At 39.8% G+C, this 20,293-nt stretch overlaps 1 protein-coding gene across 1 annotated transcript in view; it reads left to right on the forward strand.

The window, feature by feature from the left end:
- The first annotated feature begins 1,405 nt into the window (after window positions 1-1,405).
- LOC118286340 (glutamyl aminopeptidase) overlaps window positions 1,406-20,293 on the forward strand; it is a 32,697-nt gene continuing 13,809 nt past the window's right edge. Inside the window, exons 1-12 of the mRNA XM_035610709.2 lie at window positions 1,406-2,274; window positions 5,977-6,118; window positions 7,161-7,295; window positions 7,394-7,514; window positions 10,231-10,385; window positions 13,785-13,898; window positions 13,994-14,128; window positions 14,279-14,344; window positions 14,498-14,563; window positions 15,345-15,505; window positions 19,799-19,881; window positions 19,975-20,111. Of these exons, the coding sequence (XP_035466602.1) occupies window positions 1,631-2,274; window positions 5,977-6,118; window positions 7,161-7,295; window positions 7,394-7,514; window positions 10,231-10,385; window positions 13,785-13,898; window positions 13,994-14,128; window positions 14,279-14,344; window positions 14,498-14,563; window positions 15,345-15,505; window positions 19,799-19,881; window positions 19,975-20,111 (1,959 nt within the window). The 5' untranslated portion in view covers window positions 1,406-1,630. The remainder of the gene's footprint in view (window positions 2,275-5,976; window positions 6,119-7,160; window positions 7,296-7,393; window positions 7,515-10,230; window positions 10,386-13,784; window positions 13,899-13,993; window positions 14,129-14,278; window positions 14,345-14,497; window positions 14,564-15,344; window positions 15,506-19,798; window positions 19,882-19,974; window positions 20,112-20,293) is intronic.

The following is a 20,293-nucleotide window of genomic DNA, read 5'->3' on the forward strand; positions in this document are numbered from 1 at the left end:
AGCTTCCAAATAAGCAGTGTGGGAAATTAAGGACTGGAAAATGGCTGCAGCATTGGGTGTCTTCCATTAAGACACACTACATGCGATAATGCGCAAGTACAGTTTTCCACACATTTGTACATGTGTATAATAAAGTGGCTAAAAGGAAAAGCTAAATAAGCTCAGCAAATCAAAAAGCTAACAGTAAGAGCAGAAGAGAGAAAACTGCCTTTTTAAATGCCTGATTAAAAACTGTATTCTAAATTCAGTTTGTGAATCCAAATATCTATTTCTCTTTTTTAAGATTTTTTGGTCTTTTTCCGCCTTAAATTTAACAGGTCAGCTAGGTGAGAGAGGGGGGAAGATATACAGATTGGATTCAAACCTTGGACCTCTGCGTCGTGGCATAAACCTCGAAGAATAGGTGCCTACTCTATCCACTGAGCCACCCCAGCCACTCTTTTTAAACCGTTTTTTCTAATAGATTTTGAGATTTCATTCAATTTTGAAATCATTAATGTATCTTTAAATGATGTGCTTATTGACTTTTATGTTGTTTCTGATATTTAGACATATTTCATTTGTAATTTATGTTAATAACTATTTTATTTTTTATGTATTCCTCCATTTGTGTACAATTATTTGTTAATTGCCGAACTGCTTTATTACAATTTCTGTGACACTTGTGGTCCTCTATATTATCCGTAAAACGCACAAACATCCAACAGATACTGCTCTGCCCTCGGGAGAAAATCACACATCAGCTGGAAGTCAAGCTAATGTAAGATGAGATTTATCTAGCTTCCAGGGACTGCTGCCACCACAGGTAGGCAGTAAAATACCAAATCAATAAAAAAAGGCAACATAGGATCCTTTATGGGACAGAACTCTGTTCTGAGATCAGATGTAAGGACAGATATAGCTTACACTTTGGTATCGTCTAATTTAGTCCCATACTTTTAGCTTTAACAGGTCGAGCACTGCTTGCCTGTCTTGCCGTACGCTGCACGCTGCTGTTCTCTGGCCCTTCTGCAAGGATAATCATGCTTGTGTGGGGCAACACAATGCAATCATTGTTTTTGCTTTTTTGTTCACACATCCCTCTGTTACAATCAGAATCATGTTGACCAAAGAGCAAATGCTACAGCAGGCGAAACAATAGACCCCTCCTTCTGGATATTCACTGTAAACAAGTCAGACCCCACTGCATCCAACTCACTTTGAAAATTAAATCTTATGGGGATTCAAACACACAGACACACAACTTGTTTTTTTGTGTGTGTTGCAGACATTTTAGTTAATGTTCTGTCCACATGCATACACACACAAGGACAGAAAGTTAAGCTGTTGATTTACAGACAGATTTGTTGATGTTTAACAGGAGGAGGCGTGTTAACGGCACTGAAGACAGAATAAATCTCTCGCTCAATGTGAGATTCTCCACACTGTCTGGCAGTTTCCCTCTTCTCACCTCTCCTCCTCCTTCCACTCTCCACCCAACGGCACCACAGAGGCAAGCTCTGGATCAGCTCACACAACTAATATAAATACTGTGGAAGCCAGAGCCTACGGCTCTGACTTCAGGTCAGCTTTACACCTCTTTACCTGAATAAAGTTTAGTCCAGTGAAGTTTTTTGGTTTGAAAGTGACCATGGTTGACAGCATGGACTTTGAGAAGCAACAGAAGAGCTACTGCATCCATGGTAAGCATGTGGTCATCATATGTGTGACGGTGATAGTCTGCTCTCTGGCTGTGGGCCTTGGTGTGGGCCTCTCGAGACCAGATGCGACCCCTATCCCCATCACTACCCCCTCCATACCAGGAACCACAGCAGAGCCTATCCTGCCTCCCTTGCCTGGGAGAGGGCCTTGCCAACCTTCCACTGACTCCAGTGGGGACTGGAGGGATTTCCGCCTTCCCAGCTACGTGAACCCGGTCCACTATAACCTGATACTGGACCCGGACATGGACAAGGACACTTACAAGGGCACTGTGGACATCCATGTAGAAGTCAGCAAGCCCACCCGCCATTTGTGGCTCCACATCAGAGAGACATTCGTCAGTGCCATGCCTAGGCTGAAAATGATGAACAGCCAATTGGGCCAGAGGGAGCTGCCAGTGAAAAGTTGTTTTGAATACAAACCACAGCAGTATGTGGTGGTTGAGGCCGCAGAGGAGCTGCCCGTCACTACCGCAGGAGAGTGGTACGTGCTAAGCCTGGACTTCCAGGGCTGGCTTAACGGCTCTGTGGTGGGATTCTACAGGGTCATCTACACGGAGGAGGGGCTCACCAAGTAAGTTCTATGCTTTGACTTTATCTGTCATGAACAAAATACACATAAGACACATGTTTTTATTAATCAAACAACCAAAAGTGACACTAAGATGACAGGAATTATGTATCATGTTTAGATTATGTTCAGAGTCAATTATTACTATTATTATTTTATTTTTTAAAAGATGAATTATGTGTTATATTTATTACCAGCAGCAAAGATGGTGGTTGGTTTCGCTGACAGGCATACAAAGCATATAATTGTTACTTCAGATACAGATTTGATTCATGTTTTCATGTTTTGAACTGTGCAAAATTCTTTCGGTATCAAAATCTTTAACTTGTAAGCACAGGTGATTATTATTGATTTACAAAAAAAGATTAAAACATATGAGGGATGCAGGCCAGCAAAATAATTATATGTACTGTATTGCTTCCAGAACACATGCACATATAATTTTGTGAAATTTTGACCACTCACTTTGAGGTAAACATTTTTGGTATGTGTATTGTGCCTATGTGTCAGGCAAAAAAAGCTTTAGTAGACCTATCCCCAAGCAAGGCCTGAAGATATCTTGAGCTGCTTTCAGACCTGCACTGAAGTCCAGATGTTTTCCTGAAATTTTCCTTATGTTACTCCAGACATTTTCCAGAACTTTAGATGCCAACCCCCTAGTATAATCTCTGGAGAAAGTCAGAATGAGCCCATGTGAGAAAATAGCAGGAACATTCGTCATGTCCTGCCTGCATGCTCTACCCAGATGCCACAGAATGTTGTGTCATGTCTGACTCTGACAATCTACTGCTGCATTCATCATATGTGAAAGGCAAATTCGGACCGAATTTTCCAAAGTCCATGTCTGAGAGCAGCTTTAAAAAATATCTACCAAGATTTACAAGATTAGAATAGATACATTCTCAAAGTGTTAGGGGCAAGACTTCTCATTAAAAAAAATGAAAAATAAGTAAAATAAAGAATTATGTATCCCCATTTCCCAAGGCTGCAAACCAAGTTTGGTCAGAATCCAAAAGGTTCTTTTAATTTTAATCCTTGCATTCGGCTATAATTTTGACTACATGCTCTGATCTTCACCTTTGATGGGTTTGAAAAAAATAAAATAAAAAATTGCATAGGTCCTAAATCTAATCCCCACAATTTACAAAGTATAAACCAATCAGCAGGGTGCTTGAACTCGATCAGGTTTCTGTGTGAACAGTCATGGAAACACTTACTGATAGAGGAACCACAGAGTCAGTGTGTAGCTGGGACACTAACAACAACACAGAACCAGAACTTAAAGACAATATAAAACACCAGACACTATAAACTATGCAATTATAAACTCATTGTATTAACCAATCATTGTAATGACTAGGGGTGGAACAATACACGTATTCGTACCGAACCGTCACGGTACAGGCACCTACGGTTAGTTTGAGAGGTGAACCACAATACGTAAATATGGCATTAATACATAGAGTAAATATGGCAAATGTTGTTTTGATTGCTGAACTTTAAACTTCCAGTCAGAGTTCCCACCGGATGTGGCGGGTGACGGACCGTTTAGTCTCCGGCTCGAACGGTGCGCAGTAGCAGCTAGCAGTGAACAGCCCCATGGTAACAGGACGCTTAGCTTAGCTCAGTCTATAGGCTCAGCCTGGATATCTAGCGAACGGGATGGCTAACGCTGACGGGAACAGGAAACCAGAGCTTGAAGACGCTCGCATGTCATTTAAATCCGCAGTGTGGGACCACTTTTGTTTCCTGGTGAAATATGAAACAGGTGAAAGACAAGTGGAAAAAGACAAAAGCACAGATTTTAAATCCAAGCGTGACTATCACCGCTGGTAGGAAAAACAGCGAGCTGTGCAAACGCTGCTCCCCACATCATTTCAACAACCCCTACCTAGCAATTCAAGAATCTGCATTTTTATTTGAGATTATTTATATTTACTTAAGAACGATATTTTTTGCAGCAGTAATATTGTCACAGCAGGCCTATAAACTGGAGTTGTATTTCATGCTGCATTTGCACTTTTATTTAATACTTAATTTATTTATTGGATAAGTTTTGCAGGAGTATTATTCCCGTTATATTTTTATACATTTTAGTTTGTATCTTTAATTTAATTTGAAACAATTGCTGAGTCACTGAGAGCTGACAAATGTTTAACTTGTATTGTTTAACTAATTAAAGTAATGTTTGTAAGTAACGATGAGCAGTTTTTTGCATTTTCGCCCTTAACTGAGAACCGAACCGAACGGTACCGTGACTTTAAAACCGAGGTACGTACCGAACTGTGATTTTTTTACACCCCTAGTAATGACCATTTACTCTATTTCCCACAACAGCACACATTTTTATGAAACAACAAACAATAGATAGACAGACAGATGTATCATTATGATACACTGAAGGGCAGACTTGAATATTAATTTTTAATCTTGGGAAAAAGTAGTTTGACAAACGAGTCACGAGTGCTTACTGGCTTTGTTTTAGGAGCTTTAATTTCACATGGTTTTCAACAGGGGATTAAATTTTCTCAGGGGAAATGGAGATGCTACTGACATGCTATGAAACATAAGAGGTACTTTTGTGGACAGCGTAACTCAGTGGAATGCTCCAGGAACATGAAGAAAGTTGAAAACTTGTTTCTGGATCTTTTGGTCAAACTATGAAATTGCACATTTCTTTGCATTTCTGCTCCTCGTTTTTAGAGTTGATACTCCAGAGTCAATGTTTTGAATTGTGTTATGTCCCAATATGGATTCAGAAGTAACCATTGGTGTTAAGCAGCAGAAGTTAGGATGGGAGACGTTTGTTGAACAAAACATCTGTATAATTTAATAATAAAGAAACACAGAAACAACATGGGTCGCTGCTCGGCAGAACCTGGAACAAAAAGCGAGCTTGCCAGAACAGGCGGACGCAGATCTATAATGAGAAGACAACAATGTGAAATAATTAAAGAAAAACGTCAATAAAACGTACAAAACCAAATCACCCTTCTTTTGAGGAAAAAAGGAGTAAAACCGCTCAAAGCACACAAGGTACGCAAGCCACACAAGCTTCACGCAGCACCATCAGCTGCTAGCCTGCACACCACACAGGAGGAGAAGAGAGAGATCTCAGGGTCTCCTCCATGCCTTTAACTCCATTGCATCCCACAGAAACAGAGATATAATCCACTTTAGTCCTTATGCTCACTATGTTCCAATATATTCTATTCTGTTCATGTGGATGGATTGCACAGATGTTGATTACACTGCAAAAGTGTGCTGAAATGTTTCTGTGGACAATGTGGTACCTTTTTGCTGCCATAAAAACCTGCCATGCCATGAATTCAAGCCACCTTTCAAATCTTCAGGAGATAAGTATTGAAATGACTCAAAAGACAGTGTGTGAGCAGTGTATGAATAGTCGACTATTCTTTATTTTTTTATTATTCGTTTTGCCAATTATAGCTACGCTTTACTGTGTTTATATACAGGTTTGTACAAAGCACCTTTGTGACCAGTAGCCATATGCAACCAACCTATCTTCATAGGCCTCATATCTTTTGCACTTTGGTCCATGAGATAGTACATTTCATCCAGCCTATACTTTGTATGACCATGAATGGCACTAAAAGTTGATTGGAACCTACTTTAACAGTAAACATTGTCCGAGTCTGTTCTCATACACTTCCTGCAATAATTTGCCCTTTATCTGATCACCAGAAAGATTGCTGCAACTGATCATGAGCCAACAGATGCCCGCAAGTCATTTCCCTGCTTTGATGAACCCAACAAGAAGGCCACATATAACATCTCTATTATTCACGATGCTGACTATGAAGCACTGTCCAACATGCCCCTGCAGGTAGGACATTCACAACATCATCATCATCAGTTGTTCTTCTTAATATGGTAGGATCATCAAATACCAGGGCCCTGAAACTGGACTATTCACTCACACTGAACACAATGGAAATTCAGTGGTTTAACTGTTGGATTCTACAGCAGTGAACATGGAGCATTAACAGTGGTAGCACTAGAGAACCAAATTCATCACTTAGTCCTCAAAAGTGATACATATTGTTAACGCTACCAAAGAGGTTATGTTTTTGCCACTCTCCGTTTGTTTGTTTGTTTGTCAGCAACATTATGCAAAAACTACATCACATATTTCCATGAAACTTAGTGGAATGATGGGAAAAGAAAGAAGCTTTTCAATTTTGTCGCAGATAAATTAATTGTGAGATCGGGCAGTTTTTTGATTTTTGATTGAAGTTAACAGCCTTGGTAGATGAATGCGCCATAACACTAGTTTGAAAATAAGAATATGTAACCCTGTAAACAAAGATGTTACAGCTTTCTAGTATTGACTGATCACTTTATGGTTAACAGAGTAACAGCTACTTTTAACCTGTTCACCAGACTGTCAGGTTTGTGAAATGTGTTGTGTCCCTCTTAGAGACTGTAAAGTGACCTTTTGAACATGTGGACTAATTGTTGGACTCTATCTGTTATAACAGATTATTTATTTTGATTTTAATTTTTCTCATGTCTAGTTGTTTAACTTCCTGCCCCACCCCTTGTATTTCAAGACTTGAAATCGCAACCAAATTCTCTGTCAAAATGTCTGCCATTTGACAGCGGCATTTTTTAAAATATTTGTTGCTACTTAAATTTTTTTTAACTTGTTCGTTTTACATTTTTTATTAGCCTCTAAATTCCTTGGACACAGCGTATGTACAAGGAATGCACTTGCTGTATGTGGAATAAATATTCCAAAAAGCAGGGGAATCAATCTTGTGCCTGTGTTTTTGGAGACAGGGGATCCACCCAGCTCTAGAGGTTGAGTGACTTCCACATTAACTCATTAACCCATTACCCTAATTATTTTTTCTCTGCCTCTCCAGGGCGCCCCTCAACAACTGCCTGGCAATAAACTGAAGACTTCCTTCCAGGAGTCTGTCTCAATGAGTACCTACTTGGTATGTTTCGCGGTGCACCAGTTTAGCCACGTGGAGAGAACTTCTGCTAAAGGAATTCCTGTAAGTTTATCCCATCACGTGCCACTATCAGTGACATCACTAACAGTGATGTATACTGTCAGATACATTTTGTGTTTGGTCTTCTTCTGCCTTTGCAGCTGAGAATCTACGCCCAGGAGTCACAGTTGAAAACTGCAGAATATGCAGCTAACACGACCAAGGTCATCTTTGATTACTTTGAGGATTATTTCAACATGTCATACTCCATCCCCAAACTAGGTAAGTTTTCACATTCATATTCATATTAACCCTATTATACGGTGTTGGCTATTCCAAACACATCTGGATTTCAGACAGACAATTCAAGTCCCCAATTGTGGTAATAATAATACTCAAAATTTTTTAATTTTAGAGGTGTGACTGAACAGAATCTGTGAGTTGTGCCAAATCAACTTTAGATAAAATTTAAAACGATTAATATTTATATCACCAAATTGCTCACACTTATAGATCCCCTCAATATGTGTGATTTTACTCATCAAGAGCCATGAATCATTTCCTAGGAAATCTGTGGGGGAAAAGCCCTATCTGGCATTGTTAAAAAAGTGATGAAAAAAATTCAACGCCCAAAACGAAACAGCGGTTATCAGCACACAAATAAATATTATAGTCAGTATTGTGGAGAATAATGGAAGCTAGTGATTCTCATGATATGGCAAACAAATTAAGGTGAAAGAAAACAACCCTGTCAAGTACACCCTGTAAATGCTTAATGGACTGTATGCATGTAGTGCTTTTCTATTGTTATCGACCACACAAAGTCACATTATCATGAATTCTGCCGGTTAGTTAAATGGTGGGCTGAGGTAGCAATGTTTAAAAATGCCTCACATTCTGTTTGTGCATTAATCTGCAGCCCAGCGTGTTTATAAAACGAGAGCGAGTACCTCTACTGTATGTGCAGTTTAACATCTGTGTTAACACAGTGGGTCTTTGTGATTTTACAAAGCACTATTGTTATGTATTATTGACATGCCCATGAAAATGTAACATTTCAATATCAACTAAATAAAAGCATCATGAAGCAAAAGCAAGCATGTAAGAATAAAGATAATGTGGTTCCACTGAAATGTGAATTGCCTATTGCCCAGTACAAAATGTAAATAGAAATTCAATACAGTGTTGCACTCATGGCTACTTTTTTAGATGAAATCAACATGCCTTCATGTGATCAGTAAAGTTCACAGTAATGTACTTGGTTAGATCTGAATTTTTCCTGTGTACAAGAGGATAATTTGTTCTGATAGAGGAAAGATCCACTGGTTTTAAAGGAGACACATTATGCTCATATTCATGTTCCTAATTTTAATTTGGGTTATTACTTGAAAAGGTTTACATGCTATAATGTTCAGAAAATGCATTAGTTTCCTCAGACTGTCCATTCCTGCAGCTCCTCATTCCAGCCTCTCTGTGAAACACTTGGTTTTAGCTCCTGTCTCTTTAAAGCTCCCCTCAAAATGCAGCCCAGTCTGCTCTGATTGGACAGCTGGCCCACTCTGTTGTGACTGGTCAACCGTTTCCAGTGTATGTAGGAAGTGTCGGCCTCTGCTCTCTATGTGCAACACCAGCCACTAGGCATGCATTATGCACTTGTTACGGTAGCATTTGCCGGACCACTGACAAAGCGTCAGGAGCCTCAGGAGCAATGTTTTCTGCCAAAGAGTGGAATTCCCTTTAACGCAGACTTTGGGCTTTTTAACTTTTCAGATCTTTAACATACACAAAAAAACCTATATAACACACCAGAGGAAAAGGAAAAACTGAAAAAGCATAATATGTCTCCTTTAAGTTATTCCCTTCGCCGATGTAATATTTTATGCCATCAATTTCATGCCACCAAAATATACATTAATCTGGAGATCCCAACTAATATCTGGTTTTAAATATGGACTATGTTATAGATCTCATTTCCTTTTATGGTTGCGAGGTCTGGGGTCCACTCGCCAAACAAGATTTTACAATGGGCCAAACACCAAATTGAGACTGCATGCAGAATTGGGACGACAACCATTAATTATAAAAATTCAAAAACTTATCTAAATATAAATATAAAGTAAGTATAATTTTTACAATCACCTAAAAGAAAGTGACCCTGACACACTCCATTACAAATCCCTGACCTCCAGAGAGACTGTAAAGAGAAGCCCCCTCAGCCAGCTGGTCCTGGGACTCTGCTCACAAACACCAACAGAGCCAGCAGACACAAACCCCATTAGAATAAACCAAATCCTAAGAAAACAAAAAGAAAATTACTTGACCCACTGGACACAGTCAACCAAAAACCACACAGTGGCCGAGCCGAATACATGAACACTGTAACTGATCGAAAACTAGGGGAGTCATTGACTATGTACAGACTCAGCGAACACATCCTCGCCATCGAGAGAGGCCGCCACAGGCAGACCTGGCTTCTGAAAGAGGACAGACTGTGCAGCCACTGCACACAAAACCAGGTGGAAACCGAGCTGCACTTTTTAACCACCTACCTACTGTACAAATACATCTGAGAAAGGATTTTGAAAATATGACCAACAAAAAATTTCAGTAACTACTAGGTGAAATTCAACAATGTGAAAGAACAGCAGCATGATTTGTGAGGTACTGTGACAAGAAAAGGAGTAAAATGGCATCAAAACATAAAGACGTCAACCTGTCCTGCACTGAACAGCTGCACTGTATATATAAACTCACTGTACATCTTGATGATTGATTGATGATTATTTGAATTAAAGGGGATTGTTGAGCCTTGGCAGAGGTATGCACTCTCCCAAGTGCCATTCTAGTTTTTTTGGTACTAATTTTGACAGTAGTTAAAGTTTATCTATATACAATCAGTCACTATCTCACCTTCTCACAATAATTGATAATGCAGTGATGCCATAAAACACATGATAAGTGCTTTCCTCAATGTCATCCCTGTGTTGTCTCATTCCAGATAAGATAGCTATCCCTGACTTTGGAACTGGTGCAATGGAGAACTGGGGCCTCATCACCTACAGGGAGACCAACCTGCTGTATGATGAGAGTCAGTCTTCCTCCTACAACAAGCAGCGAGTGGCCAGTGTAATCGCCCATGAGCTAGTTCACCAGGTATTACTCTCTAGTTACTTATTACTTTATTTTTAATGGAATTAATTCATTAGTCTGTACAACCACAATATATCCAGTATTGCAAGTATCCTTATTTTTGTTTTTCTGACATAACATATGACAATGACATAATTAGAAAAATTATGTATTACTTAATCTTCTTATTTTATTTGTGTAATGGAACCATTTGGCACACTTGGTAGTCAGTATGCAAACTATATATCACATTTAGGGAAATTTTCCCACTTTGATGTATTTCATAAATCTGAAAAAAAAAATTCTCAAGGACTGTACCTTTTGAAGAACTCATAATTTATTTCAGGGCCAAGTATTAAAATGCAAAGGCCAAAAAATAAAAGCCAAGATATTAAACCCTTAAAGTTGGAGTATTTGGTCCACAACTCACAACTCAATTTGAGTTTTTGAGTCTGCTCTATGACATTTTTTATTTTTTTATATTTCAGACTGAAGAGTGTAGTTTGTCTGTTTAATTTAGCGTTCACTAAACAGACAGACTAAACTCTTAAGTTTTTTAGTAAATGAACAGCTGTTAAATGTGAAGCAGCAGCATAAAATGCAGTTCAGAAAACTTTTTCCAACATAAAGCAGATTGTTATCGGTTTTATCTCTGTGCAATTCAGCCGCATGTGATGGAAAAAACAAATACATAAAGTCAGTTTACTGGCAATTCGATGAAAGCTTTTATCTTTATTTCAGTCACATGAGTGGAAAAATACGATATCAGAGTTCACAACTATAAAAGTTTAAAATGCTTCATGAGTTTTGTTAAAGCAGTTTTCCGAGATATCAGCTGTTTTATGGGAGATAAGACACCTTGAAGAAGTCAATTAATTTTTCTGAACCATTCAAAGTTACAGGAATAAGGGATCATTTGAATACGATGATGTACCAATAGTCTTCTGGCTGACAGTACTAGAGTTAAATAGTGTTTACACACAGTTCAGGTTGGTTAACCAAAGTGGGCAACTCTTTCGTGCTTAAGATTTTATCAGGTTGGTAATTCAGTCTGATTAAAAAACTTTATACCTTCAGCAGGAAATTGAACAGTGATCATTTGATTGGTGATATGCACAAATCAAAGCTGAAACTAATTATTTGTTGTTGCGGGGCCTTGTGTCAAATTAACAAAATCAAATGATCACATTAAATAAATAGATAGTAACTGGGGCAACACATTCCGAGAGCTCCACAACAAGCAGCAGCTGAGAGTTGCTGTAGTGAAGGTCTGGGACTATGGGTAGAAGATCTTGCACTGTCAGAGTGTTGAATATGATGATTGTGTTTCACTTCATTAGTTGAAAAGATGTACATTATATTCACTTTATGGACTTTAGATAAGGCAACTAAGGGAAACATGTGCAACATGTTTAACTTTGATAGATTAATGTTCATATAGTTTCATACTACATCCATGATATAGTTTCATACTACATCCATGATGGCTTTAGTCATGTTGACTGAAACATTTCAGTTTTGTGTTTGTCAAAGAAAAAATAAACATGTGAGTCCAGTTTTAGTGCACAAAAACAGTTTGAGTCAAGTCGAAGAATGAGTGCTTAAGCCAAGCTTTCGCAAACTGCTGCCAAAATATGATTTCATCCAACAGATTTCAGACTAAACGAAAATAAGAATCAAAATTAGCCACAAAGTGTCAGATGTTTGAGAAAACAGCTTTACTGATTGGTGCTATTAATTTAAACAATACATCCAGACACTACACTACACAATGAGTCAGTCAATGCTATGCTGTTAACTTCCTGTTAGATAAGGGAAACCCTGAGTATCGAGAAAAAGGGAAAACCTTTCATAATCAAAAAGAACTGCAGTAATCTTACCCTCCAAGTGCTGAGGTCAATCTTTCTAATTTTGCTGGCTTTAGTGGTCGTGTTGTACTGTTGTACTCTTTCATACTCATACAATAAGTGTTTGTATGTTAGTGGACAATATGTTATAAAGAAAAAGAAGATCAGTTAGACAGCTGGCTACTGCCTAACAGACTCTATTCAAGCCCCAAACTCTATATGTTGTGCACTGTTTATAATATAAGTCACAGTGAGACTACATTAGCTGCATTCATAATAGACCTGACTATTGTATTGTATGGTCATTACAGTGTATATGCTTTAGTATGGAAAGCATGTTTAACATTCCAAAATATACAAACTTGTCTTCAGCAAAACTTTGAGTGACACTAAACCACCATCTGCAAGCAAGGTAGCAACATCCTACTGATTTTAGATGCTAGTAATACATCACTGACAAAGCAGTTTACCTCGTACAGCTTTATCTACGGTGTCACATATGATACAAGTGCACAGAACAGTATCTTCATGCAGAAAGGCATACTCACCAGCAAACTTGACCATCCCTACGCGCTTGCAAATGTTCAACACTGCTGGATCATCACTCGCTCATCAAGATGAATGTTGAGACTGGAGGCGGGGATAGTGGTTGATGCACCCCACCTTCAATTGGATAGACTAGACTGACCCCTTGCAAGGAGTCAAACTTACTATGTTAAGTGCTTTGAGATAATGTATGTTGTGATTTGGGGCAATACGAATTGAATTGAATTGAAATTAACTGAACTGAACTGATTTGAATTGAATTGAGCTGCACTTAACAAAAAAGAGAAATGCTCAAGGCTGGCAGCTCTCCCTGCTGACGTTGCTGGCCTAATAAATTGGGTCTGTACAAATTGTAAACTTTGGGGATCATATATACCACTGCTGTCAACACAAAAAGCCTATGTCACATGTTATTTATGCACTATTTACTTGTGTTATAGAAGTGGCTAGCTCAATGTACGTCTTTTTTTTGCCAACTCCGAGATTTGCCCAACAAATTTTTGATGATTCTGCTGCGAAGAAGGGGGTGAGAAGACAGGCTGGGGACTAAAGTGTTCAAAGAACATTCCCCTGGCTTTGTTCAGACTGGAGGCAAATCAGATTTGTTTCTCAAATCAGATCTGTAGGGTGGACTGTTTGCACTGTTTGCAGATGAGACCAGAATTCATATACCTCATCTGCGTGGGCTGCTGTAGTCACAACATAGGTGTCATTAACATAACTGTAGCTGCTGTCCTTCTGGATGTGACATTGTCATTTTTGTGTCAGATTTCCAGTAACTCAAAGCACACCTTGACATCCAATTTGAGCATTCAGAGCATCCAGACTGAAACCCACCTGTATAGATCTGATTGGAATCAATATCAATCTGGATTTGCAAAAAAGTTTCAGTGAAAGACCTTAAGCCAGAATGAACGCTAACCAAGAATGAAATAGATTAAACTTGTGAATTACCCTGCACTCTGCAAATTGTATATGGAGTTTCCTTTGTTTGGACCCTCAAAGCTCATGTCAGTTGTCTTTTTCCCAGTGGTTTGGTAACATTGTGACCATGGACTGGTGGGACGACCTCTGGCTTAACGAGGGCTTTGCCAGTTTCTTTGAATACATCGGAGTTGAGAAAGCTGAACCTAGCTGGGGCATGGTGAGTTGCACCAGATAATTAGTCACAGACAGTAGACCAATCACTTTGAGGATTTAGGTACTCTGTAACCTGCGTTGTCCTCCTGTTGTATATAGAGAGACATCATGATCATCAGCGATGTGCTTCCTGTAATGGTGGATGACGCCCTCCTATCCTCTCATCCAATCATTGTGAACGTGTCAACCCCAGCAGAGATCACCTCTGTATTTGATGCCATCTCATATAGCAAGGTAAGAATACTGGGATATATCACACACAGTAAAAGTGTCAATTCAATGTTCATAAAACCCTCATGGAAAGTGTTTCATATCAGCCACATTACCAACACAAAACAGACTAAAAGCATACAATATATATATAAATAATCCAACCTTTTCCAGGGAGCCTCCATTCTCAGGATGCTGGAGGACTGGATGGGTAAAGACATGTTCAGAGAGGGCTGTCGCGTGAGTCAGACACTGCTGTGGCTTTATCACAAATAATTAATAATTATAGCAAAAAAATCATGAATAGTCATGAACAATTGTTATATTTCAGGTACTCTATTTGCGTGGTGAAAGCCATTTATTTGTTTGTCTCTCCTTTTCTTTTCTCAACAGAAATATTTGAAAGACTACCGCTTCAAGAACGCCAAGACAGCCAACTTCTGGGCATCTCTCTCCAATGTATGTTTGAACATCATCCTTATATTTTTTCTGTGCAAGGCTAGAATAATGTCTAATTATCAATGGAAAGAATCACATCTAATCTTGTCAGCATGTTAAGTAGAGAGCTGCTCTCAGTGTAGTTAGCAGGAAACAGTCTAGCTCTTTCAAGAGTTAAAAAATACACCTACATACATCTCAGCAGACATCTCAGAAAGCTCTGTAAGATATTTACTGAACCTTTACCCAGAGATATAATAATAACAATTTGTGGTTTTAGAAGGAGTCATGTGCAGGAACAGTTTCTAGGAAAACAGAACAATGTTTGCTCAGTGCTTCTGTACAGTCTCCAGTGGTTTGTCAGTAAGAACAGGTTATGGTCTTGCCATACAGTAACTATTTTTACTTCTTGTTTACATTCATTATTGGGTGTGAGCATGTTTGGAGGGTAAAAATGCTCTGGTAGCAGGTCACAAGATTGTAGTCAAGTGTTGTTATCACAGTGTTTTCTAAAATGCTGTCAGAGTTGGATCTGTTGGTCTTAAATAAAGGTCAACAGTGCAGCACAGCATTGGAGCAGAAAACACATGTCCCTGTGTCAGAACAGCTGATCATTTTCTGTATTTCAAAATAAAACAGTTGCTGGAAACAAGTGAATTTACTATTTGAATTTGGTGCTAAGCTACTGTAAGCTAACTACACAACTTACTTTTACAAACATCTGTGGAATTGATATAAATCCGAACATCTCACTCTCAGACTGAAAAATGTTGGAACAATAATGTCCCCTCTCTGCACCCAGGTGAGTGGCCTGCCAGTGGCAGAGGTCATGGACACATGGACCAATCAGATGGGTTATCCTGTGCTGGATCTGTCTGTCACTGAGACAAATGCCAAACTGAGGCAAAAGCGTTTTCTCCTGGATCCTCAAGCTAATCCCAGCGAGCCCCCTTCACCTCTGGGGTAAGGGACTCTTAAGAGGACACAGATCACCTTTAAACTTCTTAAGAGCCCTATTACTCGTCAATATTTTTACATTAATAATGGCTCAAATGACTGTGCAATATGAATGGTGGTAGCAAAAGTTTGTAGTGATGAACAACTCAGATTTTCCCTCAGATACAGTTTACAGACCTTTTTTTGCATCCTTCTTCAACATTTTGTATTTTGGCCCCCAACTTTACCGCTGTGTGTCTACACAGGATTTGATTTAGGGATCACGTGTGTAAAATGAGATCTGGCCCATATAGATGGTTTGATGAAATTGGACATGTTCCATCAAACATGAAAAAACACATACACATTAGTCAACATGGCAGCAGCAGCTCTTTTGAGAGAAATGCTCTCATAAGTCGATTGCACACTTACCTCTCAGCACACAGAAAGACGTAGTTCAGCTAAATTTACTATATAGGTGAGACAAGAGGTTAACATGAACCTTGATTTAGAAACCCATCGCTTAGGTTTTGATCTAGAATAGAGCCTTGAGGTCCCGGTGAAAATTGCATTCATATTCTCCATTAACATTTTGATTATTAGCCACGCTGTCATAATCATCCAAGGTAGACTTACCACAGGCTGTGAGGTTGTGAAACGATGATAGATGCACATGGACAAGCTACAAGTCCATATGTTATCAAGCTTGTTTTCAGAAAAACATGTTTTATTCACTATGTCATTGAGAAATACTACATTACCCACAATCCTAAAATGTAACATCGACGTCTCTGATTGGTGGAGATCACTGTTACCATGGAAACACTTAATACACCCGCAAACTTCATGTCAGCTAGTTATGCTGCATTCCATTGTACTCGGAACAGGGGAACCCCACCAACCCCGACTTGACTGCTACCACCGAACTCTATGATCGTTATACACTATATACGCACACAAAACACAAGCTGCAATACATTACAAGACTCTTATCATCAATATAAACACTACAGTGATGATGATGATGATGGAGGTTAAATTCAAGAAGAAGCTAAACTGACAGTTTGAAGTCGTTGGAAATGCATTCCCAATGGCTAATGGCGATGAGTAGTTCCTTCGCTCTTAAAATAATTATGTACACAGCCTTGTAACTTTTCAGTTTTTTCCCTTTTCCCCTTTTTTTTGCTCCGAATTAAACGTTTTTATGATAACGATTCTAGTGGCTTATTGGCTTGGTTCCAGGCATAAAACTTTTCACATAAGGATTTTATGAAATGTCAGTGGAGTAAATTAATAGGAAATTCACTTACGGAACTGGAGCCATAAAAAAAGTGGGCGGTCAGTGTTGCGCTCTATTGAGCATGAGATTTAACATGTTAACCATAACCACACACCCACATATTGTACGTGATTAGGTTGTCCCACAGTAAGTGTGCTGCAAACATATAGATTTAAAGAGTTTGAGTTACATCCAGGTAACCTCTAACATCATTTAACTGTCTGTTCGCAATGCAGGTGTTAAATGTTTATGTTCATTTACATTGAGCATTGATTACAGTGATATTGTTTGCAGTGTAATGACTTTGTTAATCATTTGTTACTGACCCGGAGAGGACTACTGACCAGCTTCAACTCCTGTGTTGCTGCCTTCACTGTTAACAAACTCCATGGGAATCGGAAACATGTAGGGTAAAGCACAGTGAGGAGATGGACCAATGAGGCAAAGCTGGAGTTACAAGCCTGCTTTGACTGCACTGATTGAGTGTTTTTGAGGCTGCTGACTCAGACCTGGACAAACTTGGTGACACTGTGACATCTTACATCAAGTTTTGTGAAGATCTGTGTGTGCCGACAAAAACCTTCTGCACATACAACAACAATAAACCCTAGTTCACTGCAAAACTCAAACAGCTTTGTCATGCCAAAGAGGGGCCTACAGGAATGGGGACAGGATCCTATACAACCAGACCAGAAACAGACTGACAAAGGAGATCAGAGCAGCAAAGCAGTGCTACACTGATAAGCTAAAGGCCAGGTTTTCAGCCAATGACCCTGCAACAGTGTGGATAGGCCTGCAGGATATCACCAGCTACAGAAAGCCCCCCGCTGCAGAGAAACAATCAACTGGCTGACTACCTGACTGTGTTAGATTGCAGGTTTGATAGGCCCACTTTCACAACCCTCATCCAGCCCGGCTTCACCACACAATCATCTGCACTCACTGCCTGTCCCCACCCCTCCCCACTGACCCCCCTCCTGCACTCAGGATCTGTGAAGAGGATGTGAAACAGCTCTTTCACAGACAGAAGACCAGGAAGGCTCCAGGCCCTGATGGCGTGTCCCACTCCTGCCTGAAAGCCTGTGCTAACCGGCTGACCCCCATCCTCACACAGATCTTCAAGAGATCACTGGAGCTGTGTCATGTACCCTGTTGCTTCAAATGCTCCACAATCATCCCAGTCCCCAAGAAACTCTCCAAGTCAGGATTAAATGACTACAGGCCTTTTCCTTTTCATTTGCGGTCGAGAAATCCTTTGAGCGACTGGTGTTGGCCCACCTGAAGGACATCAAATGCCCCCTTGCTGGACCTCCTGCAATTTGCCTACCAGGCAAACAGGTCAGCGGATGATGCCCTCAAACCGGGACTGCACTTCATCCTGCAACACCTTGACTCCCCAGGAACTTACGCACTGGTCCTGTTTGTGGATTTCAGCTTGGCAAACAACACCATCGTCCCAGAAATACTTCAATCCAAACTCTCCCAGCTCACTGTACTTGTCCCCACTTGTAAGTGGATCACAAACTTCCTGACAGACAGGACGCAGAAGGTGAGGCTGGGAAACATCACATCCAGCACCCAGACAATCAGCACTGGCGCTCCCCAGTAGTGTGTGCTCTCCCCATTGCTTTCGCCCTCTACACCACGACTACACCTCAGGAGACCTGTCTGTCAAACTCCTGAAGTTCGCAGACAACACAACGATCATCGGCCTCATCCGGAACGGTGACTAGTCTGCATACATAAGGGAGGTTGAACAGCTGGCCCTCTGGTGCGGTCAGAACAACCTGTAGCTGAAGCTGCTCAAAACTGTGGAGATGAAAGTGGACTTCAGGAGGAGCACCCCAACACTGCCCTCCCTCACCATACTCAACAGCACTGTGTCTGCTGTGGAAACCTACAAGTTTCCGGGAACCACAATCTCCCAGGACCTAAAGTGGACATCCCAACACAGACACCATCAAAAAGGCCCAGCAGAGGACGTACTAACTGCATCAGCTATGGAAGTTCAACCTGCCTCAGGAGCTGCTGATCCAGTTCTACTCTGCAGTCATCGAGTCTGTTCTGTGCTCATACATCACTGTCTGGTTTGCTTTGGCCAACAAACAGGACAGGAGGAGACTACAACGGACTGTCAGGACTGCAGAGAGAATCTTAGGTGCCAATCTGCCCTCCATTCAGGACCTGTATGTGTCCAGAACCAGGAAACATGCAGGTAACATCCGTGCAGACCATCACACCCCGGATACAACCTGTTTCAACTCCTCCCCTCTGGTAGGCGCTACAGATCACTGTACGCCAAAACTGCCAGATAGAAGAACAGCTTCTTCCCACAGGCCTTCACTCTGATGAAGAGTTAAATCAGTCGAACAGGTTCAGAAAAATCTCTGTGCAATAAACTGTCACTCCCAAAATATCCTTCATTCACATTCTGCTATGTCATCCGATCTTGTGTATACAGTGTATTTTGTTAATTATTCTATATTTATTTATTCCATTATTGTACCTCATTTATATATAGTAATCTGTTATTATCCATATTTATTTCAGCATCTTTGCACTCATCCAATGGCACTAAAAAAGATATATAAAGAATATGTATATATACTGTATATATATACATATTCTTTATATTTTTTCTACATTATGTTTATAACTGTATATAATAACAAAATGTTATTATGTTCTTGTTGTCTACCTCTGTCGTCCTTGTTTTTAAAACATTTTTTTTCTGTGAGTCTAATTCCTTACACATGCTTGGCCAATATAAAGCTGATTCTGATTCTGAGGTAGGCTAACCTAGCCTACACTGTAACTTTAAAGTCTACACATAGAGATGCCCCAGGCGTAGCCCCTTAACACAGGAGCATAAATCCAGCTGATGAACACAATGAATTTATGCATGTTTATGCATGTTTAGTTATTTATTACCTTTTTTCTAAATTTAATGTTTCTATTTTTACTCTGCTGCTGCAACATAGCAAATGGTGGGACTAATAAAGGGTTATCTTATCGTATCTCTTATCTTATTTTTGTTGCAGGTACAAGTGGACAATCCCAGTGAAATGGCACTCTGTGAAAAGTGACAAGAATGGGTCAGCTTTATTTGAAAAGAGCAGCAATGGTAGTTTGCTAACTAACACACACACGCATATAAAATATATAAACATATACTTGTCCATTCTCAAACACACCAACAACTGTGTTGATTTTTCAGAGCTCGTCATCAGTAACTACTCCATCTCAGCGGATGGTCTGCTTAAGGTGAACAATGATCACATTGGATTCTACAGAGTCAACCACAACGTCCACATGTGGAACATCATCAGTGAACAACTTCAAAACAACCACATGGTAATGCTGTCCTAGGAGAAGTGTTACCACAGCAGCCAGCTGTAATTGTATTGTAGTTTGCAGTATTATATTCAGCGATAATGGGAATAAGTATTTTTTTAAAAAGATTCTTATTTTTTTAGACTGAATTCATGTTTTCATTCTGTATGACAAAATGTCACGATTTTGCTAAGACATGCACA

The sequence above is a fragment of the Scophthalmus maximus genome, chromosome 15, assembly GCF_022379125.1.
Source record: "Scophthalmus maximus strain ysfricsl-2021 chromosome 15, ASM2237912v1, whole genome shotgun sequence".
In the NCBI taxonomy this organism is placed as follows: Eukaryota; Metazoa; Chordata; class Actinopteri; order Pleuronectiformes; family Scophthalmidae; genus Scophthalmus; species Scophthalmus maximus.